This window comes from Crinia signifera, chromosome 12 (genome assembly GCF_055691185.1).
Source record: "Crinia signifera chromosome 12, ASM5569118v1, whole genome shotgun sequence".
NCBI classification, from domain to species: domain Eukaryota; kingdom Metazoa; phylum Chordata; class Amphibia; order Anura; family Myobatrachidae; genus Crinia; species Crinia signifera.
In genome coordinates this window covers 5405306-5427503 of record NC_139228.1, presented here as the reverse complement: position 1 = coordinate 5427503, position 22198 = coordinate 5405306, and the positions used below count along the sequence as shown (strand labels likewise).

At 45.6% G+C, this 22198-nt stretch overlaps 1 protein-coding gene across 1 annotated transcript in view; it reads right to left on the bottom strand.

Moving 5' to 3' along the window:
- The window catches only part of LOC146049656 (unconventional myosin-Ie-like), a 48096-nt gene extending 30539 nt beyond the window's left edge, over positions 1-17557 (bottom strand). Inside the window, exons 1-2 of the mRNA XM_083166215.1 lie at positions 17151-17557; positions 11912-12049 (exon numbers count right to left, since the gene is read on the bottom strand). Coding sequence (XP_083022341.1) covers positions 11912-12049; positions 17151-17153 — 141 coding nt within the window. The 5' untranslated portion in view covers positions 17154-17557. The remainder of the gene's footprint in view (positions 1-11911; positions 12050-17150) is intronic.
- Between the last annotated feature and the right edge of the window lie 4641 nt (positions 17558-22198).

Here is a 22198-nt window from a genome sequence, read left to right as displayed (position 1 = left end):
CTATTACTATTCCCCCATAGTAACCGTTACCCTGCTGCTGCTGCTGCTGCTGCTGCTGTTACTGTTCCCCCCATAGTAACTGTTACCCTGCTGCTATTAGTATTCCCCCCATAGTAACTGTTACCCTGCTGCTGCTATTACTATTCCCCCCCATAGTAACTGTTACCCTGCTGCTATTTTTATTTCCCCAATAGTAACTGTTACCCTGCTGCTATTACTATTTCCCCCATAGTAACTGTTACCCTGCTGCTATTACTATTCCTCCCATAGTAATTGTTACTATTCCCCCCATAGTAACTGTTACCCTGCTGCTATTACTATTCCCCCCATAGTAATTGTTACCCTGCTGCTATTACTATTCCCCCCATAGTAATTGTTACCCTGCTGCTATTACTATTCCCCCCATAGTAACTGTTACCCTGCTGCTATTACTATTCCCCCATAGTAATTGTTACCCTGCTGCTTTTACTGTTTCCCCCATAGTAACTGTTACCCTGCTGCTTCGATTAATATTCCCCCCATAGTAACTGTTACCCTGCTGCTATTACTCTTACCCCATAGTAACTTTTACCCTGCTGCTTCTATTACTATCCCCCATAGTAACTCTTACCCTGCTGCTGCTATTACTGTTCCTCCATAGTAACTATTACCCTGCTGCTATTACTATTCCCCCCATAGTAACTTTTACCCTGCTGCTATTACTATTCCCCCCATAGTAACTATTACCCTGCTGATATTTTTATTTCCCCCCATAGTAACTGTTACCCTGCTGCTATTACTATTCCCCCCATAGTAACTGTTACCCTGCTGCTATTTTTATTTTTCCCCATAGAAACTGTTACCCTGCTGCTATTACTATTCCCCCCATAGTAACTGTTACCCTGCTGCTATTACTGTTTCCCCCATAGTAACTGTTACCCTGCTGCTTCGATTACTATTCCCCCCATAGTAACTGTTACCCTGCTGTTTCTATTACTATTCCCCCCATAGTAACTGTTACCCTGCTGCTATTACTATTCCCCCATAGTAATTGTTACCCTGCTGCTATTACTGTTTCCCCCATAGTAACTGTTACCCTGCTGCTTCGATTAATATTCCCCCCATAGTAACTGTTACCCTGCTGCTATTACTCTTACCCCATAGTAACTTTTACCCTGCTGCTTCTATTACTATCCCCCCATAGTAACTCTTACCCTGCTGCTGCTATTACTGTTCCTCCATAGTAACTATTACCCTGCTGCTATTACTATTCCCCCCATAGTAACTTTTACCCTGCTGCTATTACTATTCCCCCCATAGTAACTATTACCCTGCTGCTATTACTATTCCTCCCATAGTAACTGTTACCCTGCTGATATTTTTATTTCCCCCCATAGTAACTGTTACCCTGCTGCTATTACTATTCCCCCCCCATAGTAACTGTTACCCTGCTGCTATTTTTATTTTTCCCCATAGTAACTGTTACCCTGCTGCTATTACTATTCCCCCCATAGTAACTGTTACCCTGCTGCTTCGATTACTATTCCCCCCATAGTAACTGTTACCCTGCTGTTTCTATTACTATTCCCCCCATAGTAACTGTTACCCTGCTGCTATTACTATTCCCCCCATAGTAACTGTTACCCTGCTGCTATTACTATTCCCCCCATAGTAATTGTTACCCTGCTGCTATTACTATTCCCCCCATAGTAACTGTTACCCTGCTGCTATTACTATTCCCCCCATAGTAATTGTTACCCTGCTGCTATTACTATTCCCCCCATAGTAACTGTTACCCTGCTGCTATTACTATTCCCCCATAGTAATTGTTACCCTGCTGCTATTACTGTTTCCCCCATAGTAACTGTTACCCTGCTGCTTCGATTAATATTCCCCCCATAGTAACTGTTACCCTGCTGCTATTACTCTTACCCCATAGTAACTTTTACCCTGCTGCTTCTATTACTATCCCCCCATAGTAACTGTTACGCTGCTTCTATTACTATCCCCCCATAGTAACTGTTACCCTGCTGCTATTACTATTCCCCCCATAGTAACTGTTACCCTGCTGCTATTACTATTCCCCCCATAGTAATTGTTACCCTGCTGCTATTACTATTCCCCCCATAGTAACTGTTACCCTGCTGCTATTACTATTCCCCCCATAGTAATTGTTACCCTGCTGCTATTACTATTCCCCCCATAGTAACTGTTACCCTGCTGCTATTACTATTCCCCCCATAGTAACTGTTACCCTGCTGCTGCTATCACTATTCCCCCCATAGTAACTGTTACCCTGCTGCTGCTATTACTATTCTCCCCACCATAACTGTTACACTGCTGCTGTTACTATTCCCCCCCATAGTAACAGTTACCCTGCTGCTATTTTTATTTTCCCCCATAGTAACTGTTACCCTGCTGCTATTACTATTCCCCCATAGTAACCGTTACCCTGCTGCTGCTGCTGCTGCTGCTGTTACTGTTCCCCCCATAGTAACTGTTACCCTGCTGCTATTAGTATTCCCCCCATAGTAACTGTTACCCTGCTGCTGCTATTACTATTCCCCCCCATAGTAACTGTTACCCTGCTGCTATTTTTATTTCCCCAATAGTAACTGTTACCCTGCTGCTATTACTATTTCCCCCATAGTAACTGTTACCCTGCTGCTATTACTATTCCTCCCATAGTAATTGTTACTATTCCCCCCATAGTAACTGTTACCCTGCTGCTATTACTATTCCCCCCATAGTAATTGTTACCCTGCTGCTATTACTATTCCCCCCATAGTAATTGTTACCCTGCTGCTATTACTATTCCCCCCATAGTAACTGTTACCCTGCTGCTATTACTATTCCCCCATAGTAATTGTTACCCTGCTGCTATTACTGTTTCCCCCATAGTAACTGTTACCCTGCTGCTTCGATTAATATTCCCCCCATAGTAACTGTTACCCTGCTGCTATTACTCTTACCCCATAGTAACTTTTACCCTGCTGCTTCTATTACTATCCCCCCATAGTAACTCTTACCCTGCTGCTGCTATTACTGTTCCTCCATAGTAACTATTACCCTGCTGCTATTACTATTCCCCCCATAGTAACTTTTACCCTGCTGCTATTACTATTCCCCCCATAGTAACTGTTACCCTGCTGCGGCTATTACTATTCCCCCCATAGTAACTGTTACCCTGCTATTTTTATTTTCCCCCATAGTAACTGTTACCCTGCTTCTATTACTATCCCCCCATAGTAACTGTTACCCTGCTGCTATTACTATTCCCCCCCATAGTAACTGTTACGCTGCTGCTATTACTGTTTCCCCCATAGTAATTGTTACCCTGCTGCTATTACTATTCCCCCCATAGTAATTGTTACCCTGCTGCTATTACTATTCCCCCATAGTAACTGTTACCCTGCTGCTATTACTATTCCCCCATAGTAACCGTTACCCTGCTGCTGCTGCTGTTACTGTTCCCCCCATAGTAACTGTTACCCTGCTGCTATTAGTATTCCCCCCATAGTAACTTTTACCCTGCTGCTATTAGTATTCCCCCCATAGTAACTGTTACCCTGCTGCTGCTATTACTATTCCCCCCCATAGTAACTGTTACCCTGCTGCTATTTTTATTTCCCCCATAGTAACTGTTACCCTGCTGCTATTACTATTTCCCCCATAGTAACTGTTACCCTGCTGCTATTACTATTCCTCCCATAGTAATTGTTACTATTCCCCCCATAGTAACTGTTACCCTGCTGCTATTACTATTCCCCCCATAGTAATTGTTACCCTGCTGCTACTACTATTCCCCCCATAGTAATTGTTACCCTGCTGCTATTACTATTCCCCCCATAGTAACTGTTACCCTGCTGCTATTACTATTTCCCCATAGTAATTGTTACCCTGCTGCTATTACTGTTTCCCCCATAGTAACTGTTACCCTGCTGCTTCGATTAATATTCCCCCCATAGTAACTGTTACCCTGCTGCTATTACTCTTACCCATAGTAACTTTTACCCTGCTGCTTCTATTACTATCCCCCCATAGTAACTCTTACCCTGCTGCTGCTATTACTGTTCCCCCATAGTAACTATTACCCTGCTGCTATTACTATTCCCCCCATAGTAACTTTTACCCTGCTGCTATTACTATTCCCCCATAGTAACTTTTACCCTGCTGCTATTACTATTCCCCCCATAGTAACTGTTACCCTGCTGCTGCTATTACTATTCCCCCCATAGTAACTGTTACCCTGCTATTTTTATTTCCCCCCATAGTAACTGTTACCCTGCTTCTATTACTATCCCCCCATAGTAACTGTTACCCTGCTTCTATTACTATCCCCCCATAGTAACTGTTACCCTGCTTCTATTACTATCCCCCCCATAGTAAAGGTTACCCTGCTGCTATTACTATTCCCCCCATAGTAACTGATACCCTGCTGCTATTACTATTCCCCCATAGTAACATTTACCCTGGTGCTATTACTATTCCCCCATAGTAACTGTTACCCTGCTGCTGCTATTACTATTCCCCCATACTAACTGTTACCCTGCTGCTGCTATTACTATTCCCCCATAGTAACTTTTACCCTGCTGCTATTACTATTCCCCCCATAGTAACTGTTACCCTGCTGCTGTTACTATTCCCCCATACTAACTGTTACCCTGCTGCTGCTATTACTATCCCCCCATAGTAACGCTTACCCTGTTGTTGCTGCTATTACTATTCCCCCCATAGTAACTGTTACCCTGCTGCTGCTATTACTATCCCCCCCATAGTAACTCTTACCCTGCTGCTATTACTATTCCCCGCATAGTAACTGTTACGCTGCTGCTATTACTATTCCCCCCCCATAGTAACTGTTACTCTGTTGCTGCTATTACTATTCCCCCCATAGTAACTGTTACCCTGCTGCTGCTATTACTATTCCCCCCCATAGTAACTGTTACCCTGCTGCTATTTTTATTTCCCCCATAGTAACTGTTACCCTGCTGCTATTACTATTTCCCCCATAGTAACTGTTACCCTGCTGCTATTACTATTCCTCCCATAGTAATTGTTACTATTCCCCCCATAGTAACTGTTACCCTGCTGCTATTACTATTCCCCCCATAGTAATTGTTACCCTGCTGCTACTACTATTCCCCCCATAGTAATTGTTACCCTGCTGCTATTACTATTCCCCCCATAGTAACTGTTACCCTGCTGCTATTACTATTTCCCCATAGTAATTGTTACCCTGCTGCTATTACTGTTTCCCCCATAGTAACTGTTACCCTGCTGCTTCGATTAATATTCCCCCCATAGTAACTGTTACCCTGCTGCTATTACTCTTACCCATAGTAACTTTTACCCTGCTGCTTCTATTACTATCCCCCCATAGTAACTCTTACCCTGCTGCTGCTATTACTGTTCCCCCATAGTAACTATTACCCTGCTGCTATTACTATTCCCCCCATAGTAACTTTTACCCTGCTGCTATTACTATTCCCCCCATAGTAACTGTTACCCTGCTGCGGCTATTACTATTCCCCCCCATAGTAACTGTTACCCTGCTATTTTTATTTTCCCCCATAGTAACTGTTACCCTGCTGCTATTACTATTTCCCCCATAGTAACTGTTACCCTGCTGCTATTACTATTCCTCCCATAGTAATTGTTACTATTCCCCCCATAGTAACTGTTACCCTGCTGCTATTACTATTCCCCCCATAGTAATTGTTACCCTGCTGCTATTACTATTCCCCCCATAGTAACTGTTACCCTGCTGCTATTACTATTCCCCCATAGTAATTGTTACCCTGCTGCTATTACTGTTTCCCCCATAGTAACTGTTACCCTGCTGCTTCGATTAATATTCCCCCCATAGTAACTGTTACCCTGCTGCTATTACTCTTACCCCATAGTAACTTTTACCCTGCTGCTTCTATTACTATCCCCCCATAGTAACTCTTACCCTGCTGCTGCTATTACTGTTCCCCCATAGTAACTATTACCCTGCTGCTATTACTATTCCCCCCATAGTAACTTTTACCCTGCTGCTATTACTATTCCCCCATAGTAACTTTTACCCTGCTGCTATTACTATTCCCCCCATAGTAACTGTTACCCTGCTGCTGCTATTACTATTCCCCCCATAGTAACTGTTACCCTGCTATTTTTATTTCCCCCCATAGTAACTGTTACCCTGCTTCTATTACTATCCCCCCATAGTAACTGTTACCCTGCTTCTATTACTATCCCCCCATAGTAACTGTTACCCTGCTTCTATTACTATCCCCCCCATAGTAAAGGTTACCCTGCTGCTATTACTATTCCCCCCATAGTAACTGATACCCTGCTGCTATTACTATTCCCCCATAGTAACATTTACCCTGGTGCTATTACTATTCCCCCATAGTAACTGTTACCCTGCTGCTGCTATTACTATTCCCCCATACTAACTGTTACCCTGCTGCTGCTATTACTATTCCCCCATAGTAACTTTTACCCTGCTGCTATTACTATTCCCCCCATAGTAACTGTTACCCTGCTGCTGTTACTATTCCCCCATACTAACTGTTACCCTGCTGCTGCTATTACTATCCCCCCATAGTAACGCTTACCCTGTTGTTGCTGCTATTACTATTCCCCCCATAGTAACTGTTACCCTGCTGCTGCTATTACTATCCCCCCCATAGTAACTCTTACCCTGCTGCTATTACTATTCCCCGCATAGTAACTGTTACGCTGCTGCTATTACTATTCCCCCCCCATAGTAACTGTTACTCTGTTGCTGCTATTACTATTCCCCCCATAGTAACTGTTACCCTGCTGCTGCTATTACTATTCCCCCATAGTAACTGTTACCCTGCTGCTATTACTATTCCCCCATAGTAACTGTTACGCTGCTGCTGCTATTACTATACCCCCTATAGTTACTGTTACCCTGCTGCTGCTATTACTATTTCCCCAATAGTAACTGTTACGCTGCTGCTATTACTATTCCCCCCATAGTAACTGTTACCCTGCTGCTATTACTATTCCCCCATAGTAACTGTTACTCTGCTGCTTCTATTACTATTCCCCCATAGTAACTGTTACCCTGCTGCTTCTATTACTATTCCCCCCATGGTAACTGTTATCCTGCTGCTATCACATTCCTCCCCATAACAACTGTTACCCTGCTGCTATTACTATTCCCCCATATTAACTATTACCCTGCTGCTGCTATTTATAATCTCCCCAATAGTAACTGTTACTCTACTGCTATTACTATTCCCCCATAGTAACTGTTACCCTGCTGCTATTTATATTCCCCCCAAAGTAACTGTTATCCTGCTGCTATTACTATTCCCCCCATAGTAACTGTTACCCTGCTGCTATTACTATTCCCCCCATAGTAACTGTTACCTTGATGTTGCTATTTATATTCTCCCCCATAGTAGCAGGTACTCCTGCACATAGTAACTGTAATGACTGTTAACAGGTACTCCTGTCTGTTACTGTGCTGCGGCTGCTGCTATTATTACTAGTCCAAAACAGCATAAAACACTCCTACAATAACATATTATTACACCTGTGTAATATCAGATACTTCAGGCTACAGTAACATTATTATTACTACTGTGTAGAATCATATACTCCTGGCTACAGCAGTAACGGTTATTCTGCAGTCACTATTACGCTATAGTAACTGTTACTCAGCAGTCACTATTACACTATAGTAACGGTTACTCAGCAGTCACTATTACACTATAGTAACGGTTAGTCAGCAGTCACTATTACACTTTAGTAACAGTTACTCTACAGTCACTATTACACTATAGTAACTGTTACTCTGCAGTCACTATTACACTATAGTAACTGTTACTCAGCAGTCACTATTACACTATAGTAACGGTTACTCAGCAGTCACTATTACACTATAGTAACGGTTACTCTGCAGTCACTATTACACTATAGTAACGGTTAGTCAGCAGTCACTATTACACTTTAGTAACAGTTACTCGGCAGTCACTATTACACTATAGTAACGGTTACTCGGCAGTCACTATTACACTATAGTAACGGTTACTCGGCAGTCACTATTACACTATAGTAACGGTTACTTGGCAGTCACTATTACACTATAGTAACGGTTACTCGGCAGTCACTATTACACTATAGTAACGGTTACTCTGCAGTCACTATTACACTATAGTAACGGTTACTCAGCAGTCACTATTAGTCTATAGTAACGGTTACTCGGCAGTCACTATTACACTATAGTAACAGTTACTCTGCAGTCACTATTACACTATAGTAACAGTTACTCTGCAGTCACTATTGCACTATAGTAACAGTTACTCTGCAGTCACTATTGCACTATAGTAACTGTTACTCTGCAGTCACTATTACACTATAGTAACTGTTACTCTACAGTCACTATTACACTATAGAAACTGTTACTCTACAGTCACTATTACACTATAGTAACTGTTACTCTGCAGTCACTATTACACTATAGTAACTGTTACTCTGCAGTCACTATTACACTATAGTAACTGTTACTCTGCAGTCACTTTTACACTATAGTAACTGTTACTCTGCAGTCACTATTACACTATAGTAACTGTTACTCTGCAGTCACTATTACACTATAGTAACTGTTACTCTGCAGTCACTATTACACTATAGTAACTGTTACTCTGCAGTCACTATGACAATATTGTAACGGTTACTCGGCAGTCACTATTAGGCTATAGTAACGGTTACTAGGCAGTCACTATTAGGCTATAGTAACGGTTACTCGGCAGTCACTATTAGGCTATAGTAACGGTTACTTGGCAGTCACTATTAGGCTATAGTAACGGTTACTTGGCAGTCACTATTACACTATAGTAACGGTTACTCTGCAGTCACTATTACACTATAGTAACGGTTAGTCAGCAGTCACTATTACACTTTAGTAACAGTTACTCGGCAGTCACTATTACACTATAGTAACGGTTACTCGGCAGTCACTATTACACTATAGTAACGGTTACTCGGCAGTCACTATTACACTATAGTAACGGTTACTCGGCAGTCACTATTACACTATAGTAACGGTTACTCGGCAGTCACTATTACACTATAGTAACGGTTACTCTGCAGTCACTATTACACTATAGTAACGGTTACTCAGCAGTCACTATTAGTCTATAGTAACGGTTACTCGGCAGTCACTATTACACTATAGTAACAGTTACTCTGCAGTCACTATTACACTATAGTAACAGTTACCCTGCAGTCACTATTGCACTATAGTAACGGTTACTAGGCAGTCACTATTAGGCTATAGTAACGGTTACTCGGCAGTCACTATTAGGCTATAGTAACGGTTACTCGGCAGTCACTATAAGGCTATAGTAACGGTTACTCGGCAGTCACTATTACGCTATAGTAACGGTTACTCGGCAGTCACTATTACGCTATAGTAACGGTTACTCAGCAGTCACTATTAGGCTTTAGTAATTGTTACTCAGCAGTCACTATTACGCTATAGCAACGGTTACTAGGCAGTCACTATTACACTATAGTAACGGTTACTCGGCAGTCACTATTACACTATAGTAACGGTTACTCTGCAGTCACTATTACACTATAGTAACGGTTACTCAGCAGTCACTATTGCGCTATAGTAACGGTTACTCAGCAGTCACTATTGCGCTATAGTAACGGTTACTCAGCAGTCAGTATTACACTATAGTAACGGTTTCTCGGCAGTCACTATTACACTATAGTAACGGTTACTCAGCAGTCACTATTACACTATAGTAACGGTTACTCAGCAGTCACTATTACACTATAGTAACGGTTACTCAGCAGTCACTATTGTGCTATAGTAACGATTACTCGGCAGTCACTATTAGGCTATAGTAATTGTTACTCAGCAGTCACTATTACACTATAGCAACAGTTACTCATCAGTCACTATTACACTATAGTAATGGTTACTCGGCAGTCACTATTACACTATAGTAACGGTTACTCAGCAGTCACTATTACACTATAGTAACGGTTACTCGGCAGTCACTATTACACTATAGTAACGCGTACACAGCAGTCACTATTACACTATAGTAACGGTTACTCAGCAGTCACTATTACACTATAGTAACGGTTACTCGGCAGTCACTATTACACTATAGTAACGGTTACTCAGCAGTCACTATTACACTATAGTAACAGTTACTCAGCAGTCACTATTAGGCTATAGTAATTGTTACTCAGCAGTCACTATTACACTATAGCAACGGTTACTCTGCAGTCACTACTACACTATAGTAACTGTTACTCTGCAGTCACTATTAGGCTATAGTAACGGTTACTCGGCAGTCACTATTACACTATAGTAACGGTAACTCGGCAGTCACTATTACACTATAGTAACGGTTACGCGGCACTCACTATTACACTATAGTAACGGTTAATCGGCAGTCACTATTACACTATAGTAACGGTTACTCAGCAGTCACTATTACACTATAGTAACGGTTACTCAGCAGTCACTATTACACTATAGTAACGGTTACTCAGCAGTAACTATAACACTATAGTAACGGTTACTCAGCAGTAACTATAACACTATAGTAACGGTTACTCAGCAGTCACTATTGCGCTATAGTAACGGTTACTCAGCATTCACTATTAGGCTATAGTAACTGTTACTCAGCAGTCACTATTAAGCTATAGCAACGGTTACTCAGCAGTCACTATTACACTATAGCAACGGTTACTCAGCAGTCAGTATTACACTATAGTAACAGTTACTCGGCAGTCACTATTAGGCTATAGTAACGGTTACTCAGCAGTCACTATTACACTATAGCAACGGTTACTCTGCAGTCACTATTACACTATAGTAACAGTTACTCTGCAGTCACTATTAGGCTATAGTAACGGTTACTCGGCAGTCACTATTACACTATAGTAACGGTTACTCGGCAGTCACTATTACACTATAGTAACGGTTACTCAGCAGTCACTATTACACTATAGTAACGGTTACTCGGCAGTCACTATTACACTACAGTAACGGTTACACAGCAGTCACTATTACACTATAGTAACGGTTACTCAGCAGTCACTATTACACTATAGTAACGGTTACTCAGCAGTCACTATTACACCAGAGTAACGGTTACTCAGCAGTCACTATTGTGCTATAGTAACGGTTACTCAGCAGTCACTATTAGGCTATAGTAATTGTTACTCAGCAGTCAGTATTACACTATAGTAACGGTTACTCAGCAGTCAGTATTACACTATAGTAACAGTTACTCGGCAGTCACTATTAGGCTATAGTAACGGTTACTCAGCAGTCACTATTACACTATAGCAACGGTTACTCTTCAGTCACTATTACACTATAGTAACTGTTACTCTGCAGTCACTATTAGGCTATAGTAACGGTTACTCGGCAGTCACTATTACACTATAGTAACGGTTACTCGGCAGTCACTATTACACTATAGTTACGGTTACTCAGCAGTCACTATTACACTATAGTAACGGTTACTCAGCAGTCACTATTACACTGTAGTAACGGTTACACAGCAGTCACTATTACACTATAGTAACGGTTACTCAGCAGTCACTATTACACCAGAGTAACGGTTACTCAGCAGTCACTATTGTGCTATAGTAACGGTTACTCAGCAGTCACTATTAGGCTATAGTAATTGTTACTCAGCAGTCACTATTACACTATAGCAACGGTTACTCTGCAGTCACTATTACACTATAGTAACTGTTACTCTGCAGTCACTATTAGGCTATAGTAACAGTTACTCGGCAGTCACTATTACACTATAGTAACGGTTACTCTGCACTTACTATTACACTATAGTAACAGTTACTCGGCACTCACTATTACACTATACTAACAGTTACTCTGCAGTTACTCCTGTGCAGTGTGGAAGGATACGAAAATGAAGTCGTCCATGTATCGTTTCTTCAGGTTATCCACAATGGCGTCCTCTGTGATTTTGGACAGAAGGACCATATCGTCCACGCCACTCTGTCGCACATTCTGCGTCTGCCAGTGGTAGCGCTCCTTGCTGCCCTGCGGGGAGAGAGACACAATGTTACTACACAACACTGGCAACGCTTACACTGACACAGAAACATTACCATGCAGTGTGATGGGCGAGTTTGTATGTTCTCCCCTTGTTAGGGTGGGTGTCCTACTACACGCCAAAGACATACTGGTGGGTAACACGACTGTGTCTGTATGTCAGCTCCACTGGGGCAAAGGCTGAAGCCCTGGATATTATATATATAATAAAGCCTTGGGATCTGGTAATATCGTCCCCCAGTGTAATACCCTTTTTAGACATACTACCCGGGAATTACCCGGCATTTTGACTGCTGGGTCATTCTCCCAGGTGCAGCCTGCACCCTTTCACACTTACAGCAGCAAATTACAGGGTGAAGCAGTTCTACCCAGTAATTTGCTGAAAAACCTGTTTTTTTCTTATGTCTGAAAGGGTCAACCCGGGTCTTAAATCCCGGGTCCTCAACCCAGGTAAAAAGAAGGGTCGGAGACCCGGGTTGACCCTTTCAGACATACCAAAATCCCGGGTTGATGCGCGTTCATGTGCAAAAACCTGGGATTTTGCTGTATGTCTGAAAGGGGTATTGGTAATGGTGTTCGTGGGGTGCAGGGAGTCCCCATCCCCCTGACAGCACGAGGCCCAGTGTCACTGTAGATAATGATTAACACCGTATCCTCCACCAGTAACACGCCCTGTCACACATTATTTACTCATGTACCAGTCACACAGTGGTGACCCTTACCCACTGAGCTGGCACTCTAACCTAGTAAGGGGCACACTGATGCACTCACCCAGAATGACTGTACATGACATAGGTAGACATGAAGAATGCAGCCCTGGCCTCGCCCTACCTATCCTCAGCCCGGGAAGCCGCCCCCACACAGGTTACAGCACAGCAGGGACTGCAGGGATGGGGGAGGGGGGGCAACAGGAATGTGTCTGGAAGGGGGCGGAGTCCATGCGAGAATGAACTGGGAAATCCTGCAAACTGGACTTATTCCATACGTTATAGGGGAGAGAGATAAACTACCGGCCAGTCAGCGCCTTACTGCCATGTTACAGGCTATGGGGGAGATGTACTAAGTATTGGAGAGAGATAAACTACTGGCCAGTCAGCTCCTTACTGCCATGTTACAGGCTATGGGGGAGATGCACTAAGTATTGGAGAGCGATAAAGTATCAGCCAGTCAGATCCTTTCTGCCATGTTACAGGCTATGGGGGAGATGGACTAAATATTGGGGAGAGATAAACTACCGGCCAGTCAGCTCCTTACTGCCATGTTACAGTCTATGGGGGAGATGTACTAAGTATTGGAGAGCGATAAAGTATCGGCCTGTCAGATCCTTACTGCCATGTTACAGGCTATGGGGGAGATGTACTAAGTATTGGAGAGCGATAAAGTATCAGCCAGTCAGATCCTTACTGCCATGTTACAGGCTATGGGGGAGATGGACTAAGTATTGGAGAGAGATAAACTACCAGCGTCAGCTCCTTACTGCCATGTTACAGGCTATTGGGGAGATGTACTAAGTATTGGAGAGTGATAAAGTACCGGCCAATCAGCTCCTTACTGCCATGTTACAGGCTATGGGGCAGATGTACTAAGTATTGGAGAGAGATAAAGTATCGGCCAGTCAGCTCCTTACTGCCATGTTACAGGCTATGGGGGAAATGGATTAAGTATTGGAGAGCGATAAAGTACCGGCCAGTCAGCTCCTTACTGCCATGTTACAGGCTATGGGGCAGATGAACTAAGTATTGGAGAGAGATAAAGTACCGGCCAATCAGATCCTTACTGCCATGTGACAGGCTGAGTAAGGAAAACGAACTGATTGGTTGGTGCTTAATCTCCGTCCACTTTATCTCTCTCTCCCAGCTTTCTTTGGTACATCTCCCGATAATATATCTATGTACCACCTAGCCGGGGCCCCAGTACTGTCATTATGGGCACATAGTGGGTGCCCGGGATCCCCTGAGTGGCGGCCATTTTGTGGTATATCATGTCACTGGAAACCATTGTCTGATGAATGGTGCCTCATGCCAGTGAGGGCATGAATTGCGGCTATTTGTGACATAGCGCGAGCACTACATGTACATACAAATGATCCCATCAGACATTTATAATGAGAATTTCAGCTTCGGCCGCCACCAGACAATGCCCGCCATTGACCACAGATTGCGCCGGGTGTCCTCAATAGCAATGTGCGTGCCTGCATCAATATGGCGGACATACAGCGGCCATCTTTAAATAGAGCTAAAGGGGTGGAGACAAACTGGTGGTATAGGAGTGGGGGACAGTGACCTATTTGGAAAAGGGGACTGGCGGTAAATTGTCCGGAAATGGCGGCATATTGGGGCAGATGTATTAAGCTTGGCGAAGAGATAAACTAGAGATAAAGTGGAAGGTGATAACACACCAGCCAATCAGCTGTGTTTGAAATATGACAGTTCGGAGTTGATTGGCTGGTGCGTTATCTCCTTCCACTTTATCTCCAGTTTATCTCTTCACCAGGCTTAATACATCTGCCCCAATAATTCCATGGAGTAGACGCCGCCTCCCTCTGCGGCAGCATCATGGCGCAGGGACAGAGTATAACGACACGGGTTCGGTAGATTACTCCTGATAAATGCAGGTGATCCCCACTTGTGGCTGTGCTGGTTATTACCATGTTTGCTCCCTACTATGCCGCTAGGCTGTGGGAATGATCCCTACTCCCCCTCATCACCACAGCCTGACTCCTCCCCCTCATTACATACAATGCTAAGGGATTCCAGCACTTCCTGAGGCCGTTATTACCATCAGGAGCTTGTTCTACAGAAATCATTATCTCAGGGTAACCCAGCCAGTTCTCTTACTAACATTTACTGACATACGCCGCAGCGCTGTCTGTACCTGTATATCTATGGCTACAATAATTATATACACACACACACACATACACCGCACCTCTGACCCCGACACAACAAGGAGGGCCAATCTGGGTGAGGTTTCTGGTGATGGGATACAAGGGTCACTAATCAGCACACGCTCTCACAGGGGGACAGTGAGGAAGCAGCACAAGGCAGAGGGGTGTCCCTGGTATAAGACCAATGAGACGCTGGCTTACATTCAATGCAGCGCTGGAGAAGTGAAAGCTACATCCTGATTTGTTACTGTACGTGACACTGACATTCTCCTTGTCCCCAGACCTGGCATAGGGTTCCCATACAGGGACCACCCTATAAGGGGGGGACCCAGAGACAGAGCAGTATCACTACATTACCCTGTATTCTGATGGTAATCACCTCATCTCCACAGGACCAGCACAGACCGGTCCTCCCAGTAGGGAGGGGGGCTGTAATCCTGATACTGGCCCTCATTGGTGGGAGTCTCTGTAGCTACTTCCCCAATACTAGTAGCATGCACTACAAGTCTCAGCATGACCAGCACAGCCGGTCCTCCCAGTAGGGAGGGGGGCTGTAATCCTGATACTGGCCCTCATTGGTGGGAGTCTCTGTAGCTACTTCCCCAATACTAGTAGCATGCACTACAAGTCTCAGCATGACCAGCACAGCCTGGTCCTCCCAGTAGGGAGGGGGGCTGTAATCCTGATACTGGCCCTCATTGGTGGGAGTCTCTGTAGCTACTTCCCCAATACTAGTAGCATGCACTACAAGTCTCAGCATGACCAGCACAGCCTGGTCCTCCCAGTAGGGAGGGGGGCTGTAATCCTGATACTGGCCCTCATTGGTGGGAGTCTCTGTAGCTACTTCCCCAATACTAGTAGCATGCACTACAAGTCTCAGCATGACCAGCACAGCCGGTCCTCCCAGTAGGGAGGGGGGCTGTAATCCTGATACTGGCCCTCATTGGTGGGAGTCTCTGTAGCTACTTCCCCAATACTAGTAGCATGCACTACAAGTCTCAGCATGACCAGCACAGCCTGGTCCTCCCAGTAGGGAGGGGGGCTGTAATCCTGATACTGGCCCTCATATTTGGGAGTCTCTGTAGCTACTTCCCCAATACTAGTAGCATGCACTACAAGTCCCAGCATGACCAGCACAGCCCGGTCCTCCCAGTAGGGAGGGGGGCTGTAATCCTGATACTGGCCCTCATATTTGGGAGTCTCTGTAGCTACTTCCCCAATATTAGTAGCATGCACTACAAGTCCCAGCATGACCAGCACAGCCCGGTCCTCCCAGTAGGTGGTGGTGGTGGGGGGGGGGGGGGTCTGTAACCCTGATACTAGCTGTCTATGGGGGAGTTTGTGCATCCACTACAAGTCTCAGCATGACCAGCACAGCCCGGTCCTCCCAGTAGGTGGGGGGTGTCTGTAACCCTGATACTAGCTGTCTATGGGGGAGTCTGTGCATGCACTACAAGTCTCAGCATGACCAGCACAGCCCGGTCCTCCCAGTAGGTGGGGGGTGTCTGTAACCCTGATACTAGCTGTCTATGGGGGAGTCTGTGCATCCACTACAAGTCTCAGCATGAACCAGCACAGCCCGGTCCTCCCAGTAGGTGGGGGGTGTCTGTAACCCTGATACTAGCTGTCTATGGGGGAGTCTGTGCATCCACTACAAGTCCCAGCATGACCAGCACAGCCCGGTCCTCCCAGTAGGTGGGGGGTGTCTGTAACCCTGATACTAGCTGTCTATGGGGGAGTCTGTGCATCCACTGCAAGTCTCAGCATGACCAGCACAGCCCGGTCCTCCCAGTAGGTGGGGGGTGTCTGTAACCCTGATACTAGCTGTCTATGGGGGAGTCTGTGCATCCACTGCAAGTCTCAGCATGACCAGCACAGCCCGGTCCTCCCAGTAGGTGGGGGGTGTCTGTAACCCTGATACTAGCTGTCTATGGGGGAGTCTGTGCATCCACTACAAGTCCCAGCATGACCAGCACAGCCCGGTCCTCCCAGTAGGTGGGGGGTGTCTAACCCTGATACTAGCTGTCTATGGGGGAGTCTGTGCACTCACTATAAGTCCCAGCATGACCATACCAGGAAGCAGTTGCATTGTTACGGTGCAGTACAGCAATAACAGTTACTATACGGTATATAGTGTAATAAGGTCAGTGAGTGATATACAGCAGCCGAGGGTCACATGTAGCACTATACACCTGGCCTTACCATAATGCCGCTCTCACAACTCGCTTCCCAGTGGTCTCTTCCTGTGGGTCTCACACCCACATTCTTGGTTCCTTATCACACTCCTTCCAGGTGTCTCTCACCCTTCCTGCTGCAGTCTCTCAGGGCTCCCCCTGGGCTCTCTTAATGCTTCCAGGTGGCCTCTCTGTGCTCCTGCTGGGGTCTCTCTGTGCTCCTGCTGGGGTCTCTGTGTGAACCTGGTGGTCTCTGGATGTCCCGGCCAGGTCTCTCTCACACTCCCAAGTCTCCCCCTCCCTCACCTGGGCGGCTCCAGGTGAGCTCTGCACAGGGTGGGAGGTGGTGAGACATTGCCACCTGGAGGACACAGGAGGTACTACCTGCACATTGTGCTGGCCACACATCACACCAACTTTCCTCCAACCATCCAACTAGTTGTTTGGATCAGATGGAAAAAAAACCTGGAACTGGATAGGAGCAAATGTAATTTGTAATGAAGTCATTTGTTTCCCAGATCTGAAAATGGACAACAACTGTCACTCAGACAATGTGCTGTAGTTGGACCTATTTGATTTAAACAATTTTACTGAATGTTTTTGTCCATTCTCCTGAGTTTGTGCGCAAATTGCTTATTAGCATTTGCCCCCATCCAGTACCAGATTTTCAGTCCAACCAACCAACTAGTTGGGTGGTTGGATGAAAGTTGGTCTGATGTGTAGCCAGCAAGTTACCCACTGCCCCACATTGTGGCCACATTGCTCTGCAGCCAATAAAGTGCAGTAAAGGGGATGATACGGTCTTGGCGTAAGTGAGGTCATTCAAACTGGGGGGGTGACTTGTGTGCTTGGGAATGGGAGGAGCCCCAGGCATCCCTGAGCAGCCAATCAGCAACTTCTCTGAGTAACCCGCTTCGTGACAGACAGATATAAGCCGGGCACGGACCTTTGGTCGATTTTAGGGTCACAGACTATCTACCTGGGTCTGCTCCTTTTGCCCCGGTAAATTCCCAGGTTTTTGGCTGAAAGGGGTTTTGCTTACACCAGTTTATGTAATCCTGATATCTGACATATGGCGGTGACTCCACTAGGTATGCCATAGGGCTCTGGGCAACCGCAGCCTAAATGTACTAATCAGCCACCCGTTATATCGGCATGACAGCGCACACAGTGTAGGGACGCCAGGGAATGGTACCTAGTTTTACCATCTAAGGTTACCATCGGCCACGGAGGCCTATTGTCAGATGCCAGCAACGGTCTATGCATGCGTTCTAAGGGGTCATCGAAGGCTGAACCACCAATGGATTTCTCCAGAATAAAACCCATGGGCCATTCCCGCACACTTATGCACAACACGGGAACCCATCCTTGGATGTGTGGCCCAGAATCTATGAGCCTGCATTGTGCCTTGCTTTAAAAATGGGGTCCATGGGGTCGGGCCTCACACCCAAACCCTACTGTAGGGCTTGAAACAACTGGAACCGGGTCTGATCAGACTATGTCACATGCTGCTAATCCACCAGGGTCCACCTAGCAATATCATAAACCCAGATGTAACGCTGTGTGCCACGGGCAAGTCTGGCCAGACGTCGTAGGTCACAATTAAAAAAGGCACCCGTGGTTGGACACTGAACTGTGCACGGTTACATCTTCTAAGAGATATTCCTATTATGTACCTGCAGATCGAGGAATGTTGAATGTCCGAACAATACTTTAATCTAATGCTATCCCATTGTCACGATTCATGAAGCACCAGCCGGAGTGTAACGGAGTGTAGCTGGGTGCTTTAATGTAGGGCTATTGCATGAACGACAGACTGGAGTGAAGCAATTGAATAAAATTAAACCTTTTTTAATGAAGATACTGCGGTACAAGATATGAATGATGGCACAATGAATTACTGTAGATATTGATAAATAAACAATACTTATTGGAAGAGCTTGAAGATGATTGAGAAGTTGAATGGATTGGAAGGTTGGATGATTGAATGAAAGATTGGATGAAGAAGGCAATGAGAACAAGATGAAGTCGAGTTGAAATCTGTGCTGAATGAGATCGTAGCTGCAGAACCAGGGATGCGGACTACAGATAATAACCGTCAGGAGGCAAGGATTAAGATGACACCCTTTGGGGGGTTAACCTTGTCCTAATAGGTGGCAGAGGATTCCCGTGGACGATATGGTGGAGCAGTAGACGATCAGCAGGAAGATCAGGATAGACTTTCACCAAAAGTGAAACAAGAGATGCCTGTAGTGGATACAACAGGGATAGCCAGGAATGTCCAATGATGCTAACGGGTGGACATCATTGTACTGACTGCCGGTCTGGCCCGGCTAGTCAGTATTTAAGGGTTGAGCTAAGCAGTGATAGGCTGCGCGTGTGACATCACACTGGGAGCCAGGAAGATGGCCGCCGCCAGCTGCGGCGACAGAAACCAGCCGGCGGAGAACATACGCGGAGGCGCTGCAGCTGGCGCTTCCCAGCCTGAGGCCTAACATGATACGGACACCATCATGGCGACTCGTGCCTCACGCCACCCGGAGCCCGCACAGCAGGAGACTGCACACCACAACTGTCACCTGGCGATGACAGAGTGACAGAACGCAGACCGCCGGCATGAGTATCAGCAGCAGAGGTGAGGGCCACGAAGAGGGTAACACATCAGAGGTCTGTGTGACCGGGACAGCACAGGGAGCCAGGGTAGCTGAGATGGTGGTCGTGACACCCATGACTTTTGTCACTTAAAAAGTGCTCAATTCTGCCCCCAAGAGGCGCAAGACAGGACACAATTTACTTAATTTAAAACAAAAAGCTCAAAAATAAACTTTAATCCCAGGGGCCCCGTGATAAATTTCAATACTTCAGGGGGCCCCGATTCAAAAAAGTTTAGGAACCACTGCACTAAAACAGGAAGTGGTGGGAGAGGCTGGAGAACCTATCCCTCCTCCTAACCTCTTTTGATCCTCCTATCCTGCCTCCGTTCCTACTTATCCTATTGTTTTTCGTTCGTCCACCCACCTATTTTTAGTATGTTAACTCTTATGAGCAGGGCCCTCCTTCCTCACGTACTCACCCTACCTCATTACCTCACCTGTGCTCCTGTCCTGTTCTTCCCTTCCTCTAACTCATCTTCAGTCTCCTCGACAATTTCCACACCTACTTCTGAACTGATGATGATTTTAGTTCTACCAGCTATACCCCTATTTATGCTGTATTTTATCAACACACCCAGTACGTTACCTTGTAATTTTTTTTTTTTGTTTGCCATGTACGGCGCTGCGGACACTTTGTAGCGCCTTATAAATAAACGTACTACTACTTCTGCCATTGCCCATTATATTTCCCCTCAAAAGGTTTCACCATTGTGGGATCCATAGCATATTGCACACAATAGGGAGAGGAGTCACACGGTTCTAGGATTAGGCAGAGGGATCTCCTGTCAATATAGATACCATGGACCATGGAGCTTTACCAAGCTCCAAATGGAAAACCATTTGCCCACACTCAATACAGGCTCCGTACAGTCTTCTCAGCACCCGATTGCAGCCTACCCATAGTCCACATCCCCATAATCTTACAACCCCTCGCCCCTGACACCATTACCAATTATATGTGATTTCCAGGTGGTTTGCTGAGGAGATGTTCTATGGAAGTGATTAAATACTAGGTGCCACAAGTTAGTGGTCCAGGACTTATGGTCCATGAGATAGTGTCACGACCACCATGGCTGCAACCCATGCCTCACATACTATGGTTACCCCTGGGGTCCCTAATAGGGCAGTACATGCTCTGGTGCTTACCTCCGCTGTCAGTCCCCAGGTTGCTGGGCTGTGTACTATCGCGCTGTCACCTGCTGGTGACAGTGATGACGTGCGCGCTGGTGACATGCGGGTACTGCTCGGCATGGGGCCTGAGGCTCCATGATGCTCTGTGCCTGTTTGGGCCTTGCTAGACACACAGCCTGGAGTGTGCTGCACATGCTTCCTGCAGGCTGGGAACTGTCGCCGCCCGTAGGCGGCGGCCATCTGGTTTCTCCAATGGGACTGCACTGCCAATCAGCTCCAAGCAATTGCAGTGCAGCCCTCCTGATAAATACTGACTGACTAGGTCTAGGAGTCAGTCAGTACAATGATGTCCTTCCCTAGACATCTGACTCCCTCCTGCTGACAGCGCTGCTGCCTGCCAGATATCTCCAAGAGGAATCCTTCTGCTTGCCTGCTGTACTCGACCATCCACCTGCGGGACCCTGCTGTCGCCTCTACGGTCCGGACAAGGTTAGCCCCCCAAAGGGGATCACCCTTTTCCTCACCTGACGGTCACTTCACCTGCAACCCTCCTGGTCACAGCCATTCAGGCCTGCTATTATTCCTTCCAGATTCCAATCGTCCAACCACCCAACTGTCCAATCATCCAATCTTTCATTCAATTCTTCAATCATCAATCCAATCATCTTTCCAAGTATATTCTTCAGTTCGATTATTCAAGTTTACGTTTATTATCCAATCTACACTTCAAGCCATCTTCAGATTTCAACCTCGTGCTCCACCCACTACGATCGCATATCTTCAGTATTACCTTTGTGCCACTATTCATCTCCTGTATCACAGTATCTTTATTAAACCTGGTTTTCTTTTATCCAATTGCATCACTCCCTTCCGTCGATTATGCAAAAACCTTACATCAAGGCACCTAGCCTCCGTTACACTCCAGCTGGTGCCACTGCTAGTGTGACAGATAGGCAATACCAGTGCTGGTTGGTGCCAAGCATAAAGTATGTCGTCGTCGTCCCCGACCACATACGGTGACTGACCCCATGGGAGACATTTAAGCACCATGAACACCAAATTCCTCAATACAACATTTTTGGCCCAAGGGTGCCATGAACACAATGCTGATATCTAGGTCTCTGTGAAAGCTTTGTACCTGAAAGAGAGGGTATATACTTAGCGCTCACCCTGTGTAAGGTAGCATGTAGAGTATGTACATGTATTGATGTAAGATAACAGACGATGAAGACGGTATGATAAACATATGATGATTTTAAGATTATAATAATGTATTTTGCAGATGTAAAGT